This window comes from Apteryx rowi, unplaced genomic scaffold (genome assembly GCF_003343035.1).
Source record: "Apteryx rowi isolate R43461 unplaced genomic scaffold, aptRow1 scaffold_406, whole genome shotgun sequence".
In the NCBI taxonomy this organism is placed as follows: Eukaryota; Metazoa; Chordata; class Aves; order Apterygiformes; family Apterygidae; genus Apteryx; species Apteryx rowi.
Window position 1 is genome coordinate 399,200 of NW_020450588.1, and position 15,530 is coordinate 414,729.

General features: G+C 38.8%; 1 protein-coding gene across 11 annotated transcripts in view; it reads left to right on the plus strand.

Moving 5' to 3' along the window:
* Positions 1 to 15,530, plus strand: part of ARMC8 (armadillo repeat containing 8) — a 75,594-nt gene that overhangs the window by 22,764 nt on the left and 37,300 nt on the right. For all 11 annotated transcript variants that reach the window (XR_003255166.1, XR_003255164.1, XR_003255165.1 and 8 more), the window contains 2 exons: positions 9,128 to 9,270; positions 9,373 to 9,470. Coding sequence is in view for 8 of the 11 variants with exons in the window: in XM_026075582.1 (XP_025931367.1) it covers positions 9,128 to 9,270; positions 9,373 to 9,470 (241 nt within the window). In the remaining 3 variants the exon portion in view is untranslated. The remainder of the gene's footprint in view (positions 1 to 9,127; positions 9,271 to 9,372; positions 9,471 to 15,530) is intronic.

Below are 15,530 nucleotides of genomic sequence, written 5' to 3' on the forward strand. Positions count from 1 at the left end.
GGTCTTCRTAGGGTTCCTGTTGATGTCCTTGCTTTCTTCTTCAAAGCAATTCAGGAATTGGGGCCTATCTAAATAATTATACTTCTCTCTGTGAAACACTGTGAGGATTATGTGTTACTGGAACTAGGTATTCTGCTAATCCTGCTTTGATGCGCATGTGAGTCAAGGCAAATATTTGTAGTCAGCAGAACTCTATTAGAGCAACTTTTGTTTAAAAGCTGTACAGCCTCCTATCTCCTGAAGCGCAGTTTGCATTAACAAAAAGAAAGCTGTAAATGTGAGTTGTACCTCTCATGCCACCCTCTAAGTTGTGCTTTTCAATTAAAATTTTAAGTTCCAATTTAAAAAAGTCATGCAAAAGATAGCTTTATGATGTTTCAAAGTATCTATTCCTAAGGAGCTGTAAGAGTCAAAAGCTGTAAAAAGTACTCAGAAACGTTCTTGACAGCATCTTTCACATGGAAGATATGCAGATACTGAATGATGGGTGGTGATATGGGAACGTAATTCACCCATGATGATGGGTGCTTTGCGTCCTCAGACAAAAATCTTTTAAATTTGGTTGATCTCAGCAAAGTAACTAGTAGCTTTTCAGATGGTCATAAAGCTGTCTGAATCACTGATGTTTTAACACTTAAATATTTCCACCCAGGAATTTCTATAAGACTTGGAATAAAGCTTGCACATTGATGTTTTAAAAAGGTAGCTGGAATGAGCATAGCAATGATAGGCAACATCAGTCCTGGGCAAAGCAGTAAAATGTTTGAAGCAAGCCTGGATGAAGACGCTGCCTAATAATGCCTATTAACATAATTTTTAGAAAACAAAAAGCTTGTTTCATCTCAAAAATATCATGTTACTTTGATTAAAGCAACTGATGTAGTCCTGTAAAATATCTGTGCTTGTGCCATACATTAGAAATAACACTAGATTGAATCGATGTAATTTGCTTGGTAAGTTTAAAAAGTTCTGAGTTCCCTTAGTGTAAATTTACCTGTATAGGGCTTCAAGGGTTGTGTATTGAGCCCACGTTTTCTAACATTAAAATGGCTGTAGAGAAAGGATGTAGTTACTCTTTTGATTAATGGCTTGTAGAGTGGTCTGAGGAGAGAGGAAAAAGGAGCCACAGAGTAAATTTGGCTCATACAGACTGCAGATTTGAAGTGCTAATGCCCTTAAACACAAGCTTTTTATCTGGAAACGAAGAGGAGAGCTCATGTTAGAGTAACTTGAATATCCCAGGTTACTCTTTAAAAAAAAAACAAAAAAACAAAAAAAACACCTTGTTCTTAAACAACAGTAGAGAACTGGTACCATGTTGGGATAAGAACTGGAAAGAGATTTAGCTGAGATGCATATGCTCAGTGAAAGTATTGTGTGTTATAAAAAGGTGAATGAGAAAAGCAGTGGGTCAGTGTAGAGTAGCAAGAATCGTTCTTAAAATGAAAGTCATCATTAAAGAGAAGAGTGAGAATAACTTGCTCCTGGTCTTATTTATGCTTGCATGAGTACTGTTTTCTCTATAGGATGTTTTCAGAAGCTGTATCTCTTCTTTGCAGTGCTTGGTAGTGGTCTTAGCCCAGGTTACCAGTGTTAGTGTGTGTGAATTAACGTGTCACTTCCAGAAGGCAGACGGTGACATCTCGCTTTAGGATGCATGTGCATTAAGTGTTTAATAACTTAAATTGTAAATGTTTTTCTCAGGTTTGCATTGGTTATTGGTCAGAAATTTTAAAATCAATCTGCAGTTTAAATTTGGCAAATATGCTAGGTGAGAGGATAAGAGGAGGATCCTTGAAATCTGTACTTTATTTCATGACACTTAAAGCTTATTTATTGTTTTAAAGGCTAGAATAACAAAACTAGAATAACATTTCTGAACTTGATTTTTTTTTTTCCAGAAGTAAGATTGAGACATCAGACAACAGAATAGTTGGTGGAGGAGGCTAACAATTTGTTTTAGTCTGGAAAAGATAAGTCTAAGAAGGCATCTAATTGCAGTCTCCTGTTACCTAGAGGTGGTGGTGGTGGGAGGTCATAAGGAAGATGGAAGCAGGCTCTTTTCAGAGGTGTGCAGTGAAAGGACAACAGGTCATGGGCACAAGTTGCAACAAGAAAATTTCTGACTGAACATGAGGAAAGAATTCTTCCCTATGCAAGTGGTGTAGTTCTGGGCCAGGTACCCAGAGAGGCTGTGAAGTCCCAGTCCTTGGAGGTGTTCAGAGTTCAGCTGGACAAGGCCCTGAGCGACTTGACCTAGCTTGGAACTTAGCTGGGCTGGGGATTTCTTTACTAGTTGAGGTTTTTAGAGGTTGTTTTCACTATTGAATTTCTTTGACTAAAGTCATAAAAATTGCTCGTGCTTTTGAGTCATTATGTGTAAGAATCTAWAAATATTTAATTGCATTTGTCACTTCAGATATTTTACTGAAATTATTTCATGTACTTTCAGAATTGATACTTAGTTCTCTCCTTGGAAAAAAATCTGTGGTCAGTAATTGCTTCCTATGATGCTGTTTGAAAAGTATTGCTGGTTAGGGATTACAAGATTAATATGCAGTTCTTAGGCCTATAACAGTGTTTCAGAAGGTACCAGAAAACTCATATTTCAACATAATATTCAGGCCTATCAGTCTGACTTTGCATTCAGATATAGTAGATATGGCTGCTGTCTAGGCAATAAAGAGGACACGTTATAGCCATGAAAGTGTAGTGGCTTTGATTTTCTATCTGGTGAAGATAAGTCATGGGACTTGGTGTTGGCTTCAGGATGTGCTGTGGCAACAGCTGCCGGTTTCTGACCTCTCGGAGGAAGAAGCAGCACCTGGATATGCGTTCTGTTGGTTTCTGCCAGTGCTCTATGGTGCATTTTCACTCTGAAAGCTGTGCTTTTTCTTTTTTTGGGGGGTGGTTGTTGTATTTTTTGTTTTTAATATATTGTATGTTGTTCTACCTTGTTTCATCTCTTGTGATTTAATTCACAATTTGGGGCTGATGCTCACTGGGACTTCCCGCATGTTCAGAGGTCAACCTCTACAAAAGCATTAATTATTCAATATTGTGCAAGCAAACAGTAAATATTGTACCTTAGTAGTACCTTCCTCTGTATATTCATTGCGTGTGATTCCATGGCATTGTTATCAGGCCTTCTTGCAATGGACTGGAAGACAAGTGTCTTCCGAGGTGGAATAAGAAGTCCTGATCATCCTAGCAAGCAATGCATCCATCTATTTATTGGAGATTAATAATAAATATTCAGCTAATCTTAATTCAATTAAAGCTCTTATCTATTTATATACCTTGGTATATATCAGTGTTTAACCTTTGAACAGGTTACAACCAATTGTTCAGTTTTTAAGCTTTGATTTCCTTACTCATTGCGGTAGCTTTACAGGGCTGGCTGACTTGCAGGTAGGAACAAAATCTGATCTTTAGTGTTTTTAGCTTATGGGGTGTTTTGTGAAGGCAGTCCAAGCAATCTGTAATTGAGATGGAGCAACGATAGATAATCAGGTGGGACAAGACGACTATTCAGTTTCTGAATGAAGACAAAATAATCATGACCATTTGTGGAAGCCAAACATCTGCAAGGATGATGTGAAGAAGCTACCAAAGTGACACTTCACCAGAAATAGTCTAGAAGTGATGAACAGTTACTTGAAATAAAAGATCTCAAAATACGAGGTACTATAATTTGAACAGTTAACCTGAGGTGTTTTACCTCATGCCTGATTATGGGGCTTGATGAAGTCCTGAAAGTGTTCTCTCCATTATTTATTATTAACAGCTGAGTTTCACCATCCCTCTTCCTAGATATGTTAAGAACTTAAGAGATTTTTGTGACAGCTTTCAAGTGGGAAGGAATGTCAAAGAAAAGAGGAAAGTTCTGTTGTTTTACTGTGTGATGCCTAACTTCAGACCGGATTGATGAGATCTAAATCATGCAAGTCTCTGATAGTGCACAACACTGATGCAAAACACCCACCTCAACAACCTTCAGAAAAAAGGAAACTCTGAACTGTTTATCTTCCTTGCTAAGCTGCTCTAGTTAGCATTTGTTCAGCAGGCACTTGCCTTGAATTTGGCTCCTTAATGCGTATTACAGGATTTTTCTTGTTGAATCCCTGTCAGTTGTTCAAAATGCATCACGCCTCCTGCTGACCTTATTCGTGGTTTTTAGACATCATAGTTCGTAGAATTCATTGAGGTATTGCTCTCAGTCTGGATGGTTTTACTCTCCTATCTCATACAGATATGATTGCCTGGATACTGTTACTGACAACTGAGAAAGAGGCTTTAATCAGTGTATTACTCTTGGAAGTGCAGGGACAAACGGAAGAAATGGGATTCTGCAAAAATATTTGAGAACACATCTTAGGGAAACCTTCTAGAAGCTTGAATGAGTCCAAATATTGCATTTCTAGTCTACCTAACATCGAACCTTGGGTTACTGTTCATGGAGATGTTGCAAGATCGTGCTGTTTGGCTTCTTTTCATTTTCTGTCCCATGGTGACGAGCTTTACTAGAGGACTGCTGGCTGAAGAGTGAGTGAACAAGAACATTAGCACATTTTTGCTGTTGTAGATTATCTCCTCTATGCTTTTGATATCTTCTGAAGCTACCAGGCTCTACGAAGGTGAGCTCTGGTGGTTCTAGCAGAGCCTTGTTCCAATGATCCTCCAGGGATGGTAGGAGCAGAATGGCCAGCTACTTTAGCAGCTGTTCATAACGGGCTTTCTACCAGCACCTGGAGCCAGAGGTAAGGGAGCCACATTAATCAGGAGCATCTCGATCTTAAAAATGCAGGCTGTGAACAAGGATCTTAGTATTTTTCCAATTTTTTTCATTTTTTTCTAAATTTTCCACATTATAACCTTTTTTCTCCCCTGCACGTACATGCTATTTTTCTACCTTTTATCCTTTTAATACATGGGAGGAATGTATAACATAGATCTTTGCTGAATTTGCCTACGCCGGATTCTGGAAGCAGTAAACCAGTCCAGTAGGTATGGTAGTCTGCTGTCCCTGCGTTTCTTGTGGTGATAAAAGCACATCGTCTTTGTTCTCAGTGTTTAATAGTTATGCACAGTTTTATATTCATCAAGATTATATGGATTCTCCTCGCTTCTAACTTTTCATATAGTTTGTCATTTAACTTCTTGATTTTCAATGTAATTTGATGTCTGTTCACTCTTTAAAAGAAAGCAACAGAAACTGTTATAATGTGGATGTCTGGTTCTGCGGAAAACCTAAGCTGATGCACAAGCATATTTTGAAGATGTAGAAAAGATATTATGAATATTTCAGAAACTTATTATATGTAAAACTGAACTTAGAATTTTCATTTTTACTAATTATAAAGCTTAGTGAGTACTTCTATTTTAAACATATAGAAAGACTGTAGATTATAGTCAGTGTGTTTCATTTTCACTCTTTTGCATTAACATAGCGGTAACATCTTGTTCCAAGTGTGGAATGCTAATGGGAAAGAAAATAGCAATTATTTTCTTTGGAAGAGAATAACCTTAAAATTTAGGGTGCTTTTAGATTTTTGTAAAAGCTTCCTTTAAAAAAAAAGTAAATTTTTTAGGACATGACTTAACATTTCTGGATACAAGGAACAGGTTATTTACTGAAGCCCTAAATAATTCAAGAATGTTATTGGTGTGATATGTTCAGGGAGAATGCATCTCAGAGCAGACTTTCAGGACATTACACCAAAAAAAATCCAGAACCCAACTTTAAACATGCTGTGAAAACATCTGTTTTGAGGTATGGATGTAGATTTAGGGAGAATGGAGCTTCTGTTCCCATTTTTGAAGCAGTTTTATGTTGCTTGATGGCACGTTTGTCCGTTCCGTAGACGCCAAATTAAACCAAGAGAGTCAGTGGTGTGTTTCGAGCATCATTAAATATATATGCCTACCTCAGTGCAGGCTAAGGGAGCTTGGGCATGTCTTAAGAAATTTGCTGAAGGGTTCTACCCAATGCACTTGAAGGAGAAGATTGAGAAAGCCCAGTGAAAAGAGCAGGAATTAATTCCCAACTGTGTGAAGTTAAATGTTTCGGTTTGCTTTTTAAATAGGATCAGAAAAAAGTTTGAGTTTGCCAAATTTTGTCATGAAGTACTACACTGTACCATACAGAAGAGGCATAATTGTTTCTAGCAGTGTAGTTAGAGAACGTGTTGGAAACTGCTCTGGAATGTGTTATTTTGCAAAACATAAATGGGCAATGTAAATTAGAAGGATTAAGTAAAGTCAGGTCATTGGTGTTGAGACAAAATAGGTATATAGTGTATTGCAATAAATGAATTCTCTTCTGATATACTCATGGTAATGCCTGTCGAATTATTTTCTACAGTGAGGAGTTTTTCTTGCAGACTTGCTGTGGATATCGGTCAGTGTTAGAAGATGGGATTGCACTTTCCATATAGCATCACAGCGTCCRAAAAAGCAAGCTTAACGTCTTTTCAAGGATAAACTTTAGCCAGGATCACTTGGTCCATTTGTACTTTACTGAAGAAGCTTCTGCTTTGTGTCCCTTCTTGCCTGATCTGGAAGGCAGAGAACAAAAGCAGCTCTCTGTAGATAAGTAATAGTCGTGGAAGGTTATTCTGTCCCATTAGGATTGGAAGTGCTTTTTTCTTTATGATAATTTTGCATAACACTGATTGTGTTTTGCTTCCCTTGTCGTCTTTCAGAATCAGCACTAATCTTTACCTTGAACATAGTGCAGCTGATACTTCAAAGAAGACAATACCAGAATTAGTAGCTTTAGAAACATATAATTTAATTGCCTAAAGTATATTTTTAGTTCTTTTTCCAGAGGCAGATCATATAGGTACAGGTAGTTTTGACTTTGCACAAGTGATGTGTGAGGTATACTTTTGTGGAACAACTGGTGATATGAGCCTTTTTTATATACCTTATTCCATCAACAGTAAAGGGGCCTGCAGTAAAATGAAGAGCCTGTGGCAGATAGCTCCAGTGAGCTACGTGGACAACCTGGACCAGAGCACCTCAGAAGTGACTATGAAGTGGTCACTGTAAGAAATGAGAAGGTTTATAGAAATTAAAGGATATTATGTATACAAGACCAAGTGATATAAATGAGTCGGGAATAGATCTGTATTAGAAGTTTCTAAACATCAGAGGAATAAAGTTCTAAAATGGCCTTTCAGATAAAACAGTAGGGAGAAGAGACCTGTGTGCCCTTATGCCTGATACGTTTGTGCAAGGAGTGATTTAAGAGAACAGAAATGATTCAGAGGAGTCAAGCCAGTCAGCTTGCTGATCCTTTGAACGCGAAGGAAGCTGAAAGGAGAGGTTATGGCCGTGCCTTTTGTGTTGCTTGTGTGTCACACGCTGATTTCATGCTAGACGACTTCAACTCTTGCGTTTAGGAAGGAATTATTTCTTTATCTCCTTAGTATATGTTCACCTTTTGGAGCTTTTTTCCACCGTGAAGATTAGCTACATCTGAAAAGGGGTGAACTTGTGCTTCTGGTGATATTGGAATGCCTCAGGGGTCTGGTGGCTATCTATCCTGTATTTAGAGCACAACACTTTTATTGCAACTCTGGTAATTTTTCATTGAAATAAATTGGTAGGGAATATTGGAGGATTATTTTGCCCTTCTCCCAGAGCTTGGGACATGATCGTCTTTCTGGGATAGTCTGGGTATTTCACTTAATGAATGTCCTGCTTATAGGTATTGAAGAGGTCTTTGATCTCACAGCTCTYTCCCTCTGGCATGCTGTCGTTATGCCTTTTGGCCTTTTAGGCTTCAAGCTTACGGGATGTTAAGCAAATCCTGGCTTATGTAAGTGGGAAACATTTGGAGCGTGTTACGTGTACTCTTCCGTGTTACTCTTTGTTGGTGGGGCTGCTCGCACTTCCTCCGGTGGCCTTGGCCAGTTCCGTGTTCCTAAACTGCGCTAGGCTCTCCTGTATTTCCTGTTGTTTTTTCACTTACCTTTGATTCAAGTGAACTTTTTAAGTGATCTGTTCATCTGAGTAACTTCTATCCCCTGCAGGTATGGGATAGATACTGAGTTTTGGCTATTCCTCGAGAAGGCTTGAGTATATTGGCTTGAGTATATTGACTGGTTTTCAAAGAGACCTATTTAAACTAGACAGAATAATGCAATACTAAATTGAGAGTATTTCTACCTCAGCTCAATAAAATCTAGAAAAACGTATATGTTGCATAGATCCATGAGAATCGTATCTCAATGTCCAAGTCATCTTACCTGTTCTGGTTTTGCTGAGACTTGTAGCTAGGGAACCCTTCGTTAACTGGTTGTCATTGTAAGGTTATAAACTGTTAGTTTTCAAGTGATTACCTTCTGTGCTGATATGAGATAGGAGTTTGGTTCTTCTCTGGGCTCTGCATGTGACCCAAGTCTAGACTGAAAAAGTTTGGCGACATCTGCTGTGATTCAGGTGCTACTGATGTAATCTAAGGTATATTCAAAAAGAGTTCCTAGGTATCTTGATATTGTATAAAGAATCAGTTTTGAGGCCTAAGACAAGCATTTGGCAAGACTTTTCCTCTTTTAGGCTTGAAATGATCCTGTTTAGCTACGATTCAGCTGCCTTCCTGCACATGACTTGTCTGAACTTTTTTTGTGTTAGTGTATGATCATTTCTCAGTGTTCAAAACTCAGATCACCCAATTTGTGCTTGATGGAATTATTTTGCAACCCTGACTCAGAAGAAGTCACTGCCAAAGATAACAGCCATCACAATAGTGGTAATCGTGTCCCTAGGTGTTAGGGGAGATGCATGAGGTTCCCTTTCCCTTTGACRTCAAACTGCAGACTCACTTCCTTTAATTGAAATTTGGGATCTTCCTGGTATCCTGAAAGGCATCTTCCCAGATATCGGCAATGTGGTATTACATTTCTAGAAAAAGCAGTGCAATATCTTTTTTATTGTAATGGTAAGTAAAACCTGTATAGTCATATTCTTATGAATAAAATGTTCATCTTGCTCTCTTGTTTGGGCTCTGTCCTTCTGTTAAGGACTTCATCCTCTTTACATAGCAAGATTAAAGTTACTTTACTTGACTTACAGGTTTTCTTCCATTTGAATTTTCCTCTAAAAATAATTCTGTTTCCAGGTTGCTGTATTTACTTCAGCAAGAAACCTCCAGCACAGAACTGAGAACAGAGTGTGCCGTGGTTCTCGGAAGCCTTGCGATGGGTACAGAGAACAATGTCAAATCCCTGCTAGACTGCCATATTATCCCTGCCTTATTGCAAGGTACTTCTCACCTATTGCAATCTGTTTTAGTAAATGTTTCTAGAATATGCAAATAAGCAAAGATAACAAAACTGAATAGTATTTTTTTATATATATTCATAGGATTACTGTCACCAGATTTGAAGTTTATCGAAGCTTGCCTCCGATGTCTCCGTACCATTTTCATCAGTCCTGTAACTCCAGAGGATCTGCTATACACAGTAAGTTGTAAGCAGATCATTCTGTCCTTTCATTTATACTGCTGTTTATGCAGCAAAGAGTGGGTGGGAGTGAAGGATCCTGCTGTCAGTTAGTAGTAGTAAGGAGGGTTTGGTTGACCAACGTGAGCATTTCTCACCTAAGTTTAAGGCATCTGGGTTGCATAATGTTTATAGTATTGTTTGATATGAGGTGGTCCTGGGGGGACTTTGTCTTCGTACTTTCTCTACAATTCAGGAGCATCATTACCCAGAGATAGTTTGGTATTAACAGCCCTCAACAGATGATTTTCTTGAGTTTGTCCAGTCATTACTCATGCTGTAATGATGACTGTTTTGTTCTCTGTTCCTTTCCTAATGATTCCTTACACTTTCTTTCCTGGGTAGCAATAGCTACTAGTGTTGTGTACATAAAGCTATTTTCCATAGACTTGATTTTTAACATGCATCTATTCTGAATTTCACCTGCTAGTTGGTCCATTTCTTGAAGTTCTTCTGCAGCTATTCACAGTTGACCATTTTCTTAGTGTATATATAATTAATCAGCGAGCTTTGTCTGTCACTGTTCACTGGCTTTTTCCAGGTAATTTCCGAGTGTTCAGCAAGGAAAGCCTTAATGTAGATTGGGAGTGGAGGGGGAGGAAATGAAGCAGTCTCTTCTCCTGAGTGATCTGAGTTTCTTCTTTGTCTGTCTATTCTTTTGACTCTACTTCCAGCTCCCAGACTGATATTATTTATATGCAATGTGAATCCTGACCACATCTGATGCCCTGTCTAGGCCCGTCAGAGTTCATAACTGTAAGAGCATCTGTTTCCTGCTCCCAGCACCCAAAGTTAGACTTCAGATGATCATCTCCATTAACAATCCCTGCCTGTTTCTCAGTAGAGACTATTAAATGCTCCTTATTTGGAGGAGGGATTTCATATCCTGAAAGGAGAGGAAACTCAAGAGTATGTACAGAAGTGTCAAAGAACCAGTATTAGCATAAATAAATTGCCACTAACATTGCAGGAATAGTAAGCTTAAGATGCTGCATTCTCTGTTTCATCCTTTACTTTGCTGCACAACAGTGACATCAGAACTCTGCCACTCCCATTCCTTATCCAGGCAAATGTTATAGCCCTTAGTGAACCATACCTAGAGGAAAGAATCACCTGGTGAGAGAGTGCCCTTGTTCATTAATTTCAACTCCAGTTGGACACCTGCAAGTTAAATATTTTGTGGCTGTGCTCAAGGTCATTGTTCTGTGAATGTTTCCTTTTTGTTTCTCTTGTGGGAATACCCAAGCCCAGGCTTTGAAAAGTAATAAATACAGATCCTTTGAAAAGAAAGAATAAATTTTCTTGATATCCCTTGGGAGGTACAGTTATAAGCTTTGCTCCTGCAATATGTTTCCTAAGGCAGCAGTTGAAAAGTTGTGTTTGCAATCAATGAAATAATTATGGGCCTAACCAACACTTTATGGCAGATCTGCTCCTCTTCCAGCATTGAGAGTAATAGAAAGAACTTAGAGTTCTTGTTTAGCCACGTTATTCCTTACTCTTTGCTTCATCAGCATCTTCAAACACTTCTTGAACGAATGAAAGAGCTTACTCAATGGTATCTGGTTCTGCTTGAAAAGTGAAACCATAAGACTGTCAATGGCTTTTCATTTTTGTCTAGCAGTTCTGGAGAAGACTTTTGAAAAGCTGGTTCCCAGGTTGTATCTTAGAGAGAAACTTTTCTGCTAGAATTTTTTTGCGGTCTGACTTTCACACAGAGGATGCTGTCTCTCAAACTTTGGCCAGGGCTGCTTCCAGGAGAAGATATTATGACTTACCTCAGTGTCTCCAAGGATGTTGCAGTAGCTCTGGAGGGTCTGGGGTTTCAGAGGACCTCTTTGTTAAGATCTAGGATACACAAGTGCTTTAAGGAGAGCTGTGTAAAGGACCTTGAGAATATTCCTTTCTGTTTGTATCAGGTTCGGGGGAGAATAAACAAGTAAGTTTTCGCTGGAAGGGAGCAGGCTTTAGCACCAAGAGCCATTTAGTGGCCATTCTGCAACTGGAGATGGCATGGAGTCCCAGGTTGGTAGATCTATTGAGACACAGATATGTGTGCAGACATACATACATGTCTGTCTATTATGTATCTATATGTTGAGAGGAAGTACTTAGTGATAGAAAGCCGACTTGACCAAGTTGATCTCCAATTTCAAAGCCAGTATGCTGACACCCACCATCATTGCACGAAGCACCAAGACCTGCCTCTAAGTAAATGTCAGTTAGTGAAGTTGCTGCTTGCTTCCATCTAATGTTGAATATACATGAGTGGATTGGCAAAAACAGAAAGCTGCCTCCTAGTAACTCGAGTTCTTTGAAAAATGCAGCTGATATGCATGTGAAATCAATTCCAGCTTTCTTCTAGTTTTCCTCAGCGTCCTATCTTGAATATTAGCCTGTGGGGATTTGACCGTTAGCAGAAAGCTGGCACAGTGTTGGTAGAAACCTCCTTAAGTATCCAGGCATCCTTTACAGATGAGCTGGGTCTTAGCATTTTCCCTTGGGAAGTTCTTCTAGCCTGCACCACAGGTTGTATATATATGCACAGTAGGGATATTTGTATTGAATATGTGTCTTTGAGATGTATAATCAATTGCTGGGGGTTTTTATATAGCTGATGGGTAGTTACTGATGACTTCCAGTCTCTTTAAGATCCTACTTGTTTTTTTGTCTAGTATTACAGAGGCAACGGGAATGAAAGTTGTCAGGAGGGAGATACTGAATTCAGTTGTAGGCTTGGTTTTAAAAAAACATTTGTTAGTGTTCTTGACAGTGTTTTGTACAGCTGAACTCACCAGCTCAATGTAGCGAGGTGTGTTTCGGCTTGCTGAATGGATTTCGGTACCACAGCAGATCTGGTCTGACTCCTAACCTGTTGCTTCAGCTCTTGCTCTTCTGTTTAAAGCAAAAAAGAATGGGTTTAGTGACAGAAACTCTCTCCAGCCTTTGACAGCATCTTGCTGTTTCCTTACAAATGTTCTTGGTTGTGATCCCATTTWCCTTCTTCAGTGGGACCCAGGTACGATTCTATTCAGAAACTGCTGGCAGTGGCCACTTCTTGCGGAAAGTGTCACTTTTTCCAGCTTACATGAGCTAGTGATAAGTGAAAGGCATTCCTCCTTACTGTCCAGGTTTGAGATGGAAACTAGGTGCTTTAGGGAGACCTACACCACCTGGTGATTGACTAGGCTTGATGAAGAGGAAGAGGAACAATTTGGAGGACAAGGCTAACAGGATGGAGCAGGATATGTTACAGTGATGAGTAACTGCAGTTATTTAACCCCAAATAAAACTGCATTGTGGAGTAGGCGTGTTCCACCATGACTCAGTGGTATGCACTTCTGAAGGGGGGAATCTAGGTCATCTCCTAATGCCTTGGTCTCTATTCCATTCCTTGTAACTGCTAGTGATGGCTGAGCCCCTACAGCTAACCTGAACATTCTCTCATTTCTAGGAGACAGCTGGGATTAGAACTGTAGAATGATAAATCATGTTTTATTAGAGAGTTTTGAGTGGGCATGCAGTGGGGAGTGATGCTTTCTTTACTCTAGTGAGGTTTCTATAAAGTACTTGGGAACCACCATAGGTTGCACAGGAATTCTCTTTTAGTAAAACTTATTCCTGATGATTGCTTTAAAAATTTTATACTTCCTCTTACTAAGGTTTGGGTAGAATTTCCGAAACAGCATGTGTTGCTCATGGCAGTAGAGTATAAAGCCTGTAAAAGGCCTTGCTTGCGCTTGAGCGTCTTCCGTTGCTTTTTAATAGCAAAAAATAGGAGTTCCTCTAGAATTATTTTTTCCAGTTTCATCCACTCCCAACAAGTCAGTATGTAATTAATTTGAGAAATGGGTGGCAGGATTGGAATATTTGAATGAACAGAGTAGAAGACAGAAGGAAAAAATTTGATTGCAGCTAAGTCTGAAACGTAAAGAGCGATTTGAGACTGTTGCTGAAGAGGACTGTTAGAAGTAAAACATCAACAGAGGAGGAAAAAATTGTTTTCAGGGAATACCCAGTGAAATAGAAAGATTGAGTGACTATATAGTACTAAAAAGCTGTAGTCTATGTAGTTGCAAGTGTAGTGCCATCCCTTGGGAATGGATAAGAAACATAGATTTCATGCACAGTGACCATTAATTTGTTAAATTTGGGAAAAATACTGTAAATGCCTTAAAAGATGGAACAGCACTTACAGAGGAAGTCCTTGGTCTTGGGTGGGAATTGAAGTTGTCAGTTGGAATAGATAGAAGAATATCAGCTCTCTAACTTGGAAAAATGAATATAATCCCCTGTTACAAAGAAATGTCTTAAGAATAGATCTTGCAGATTTCATTTGAACGTTAAAAAGGAATATGAGGAAAATAGATAAGCACTGGGATCCAAGTACATTCTTAATTTAACAGCGCTCGTTTTCTTGGAGGGTAGCTGTCACTTTGAGAGCAGTGCTGCAAACAGTTGCTGTTAGAAACAGGCAGTTTACAAAGTGGTAACGTAGATCAATGCAGCTCCATTTGTTAATTCTTTCCTTCTGAATTCTGTTTGGATGAGCAGTAGCTTTGTTATAGTACCTGTAATGTGGGGTAGATACTTGTCATAAATTTGTCTAGACCACGTCTTGTTAAATAGACATCACTTTAATGGATTTGTGGATCTTTAATTGTTTTAACTGCAAATTGAGTTTATACTTGATAATGTGGCTTACTAGGGTTGCTAGAAAGATCCTGTTACTTATATGTATAGGTGTGTGTGTGTTTGTGTATATATATACACTCACAAATATACAAAAATACATATAAAATATGAAATTATGTAGACCTATATTGACACATATACTTACTATTAGCATTTAATTAGGGGTCCATAATGTTCACAGATCATCATCAAAAGATATTCTAATAAAATCTCTCAAAGATAATATCGAAAAAGTTGCTCAGTTCTCTAGCTTCAGGTTACATTTCAGTGGCTCCTGATATAAAGCTTGCCCTCTTGCACTTTTTGTAAACTTCAAGCGCTTTCTTAGCTAATGAAGAATCATCTAAATGTTATTTTTGTGTATTTTCATTGAAATCTAATTTTCATAAGCAGTTCAGACAGTTCTCAAAAAATCCTGATTTCTTACTGCAGAACCTTTCATCTAAATTGACGGAAGCAGGGAAGGTCATACAGCCTTTTATGGGACCACTTGAGAGTTCCCAGTGTTATTCTGTGTCCAGCTGTGCATCAGTCACCCAGTAGAGGTGACGGATCATGCAAGTGAGTTGTATTCATTGCTTGACAAAAATGCCGAGCTGTTCCTGCAAATAGCTGGTTGTAGAAAAGAGAGCAGCGCAGAGCAGACCATAAAATTGCCAAGAGTCAGATCTGGTCATCCATGAACTGGCAAACAAATTAGTTGTTACTCCTCTGGCTTTCTTTTTCCCCATGAAGAACCTGAATGGATACTCGCATCTGTAGATTCTTACATAGAATTTTGTGGTTGGCAGAAAGGAAACAAAGTTTAAGGTAAGGGCAAAATATGGTTATAAAGCAACATGTAGTAGTGGGTGCTTCTAAGTTAGAATCCCACCTGTCTGGGGGAAGGGATGAATGAAAAACCAGAAAACTCAATTAAATCTAGGTTTTCTGCTTGCACACTTGTAGTTCYCAAAATTTTGCATTGTTCTGTGGTTTTCTAGAGCGCATAGATATGTTATTAACATTAAGGAACGCAGTGTCTGTACTTGATTAACTGTGGCAGTTCTAATGTTTTTTGGCTCATGGGATTCCCCCGGTCTAAGGATTACTGTGCAGGTGCAATATCCTTTCTGTTTTAGTTTTTACTTCCTCTTCTGGTGTGTTGGGGTGCCAGGCTTGGTACTGGCCTGTGCATCATCTGTGCTTATTGCAGCAGGGAAATGAAACTCAGATTATTCAGGGGGTTTATGAGATCTAAATGGGGATGGAGCCAGCTTATCCGCAGGGTAAGCATTCTCTCTGATATATGTATATAACGTACCCCAAAATTAGAAGGAAATTGTA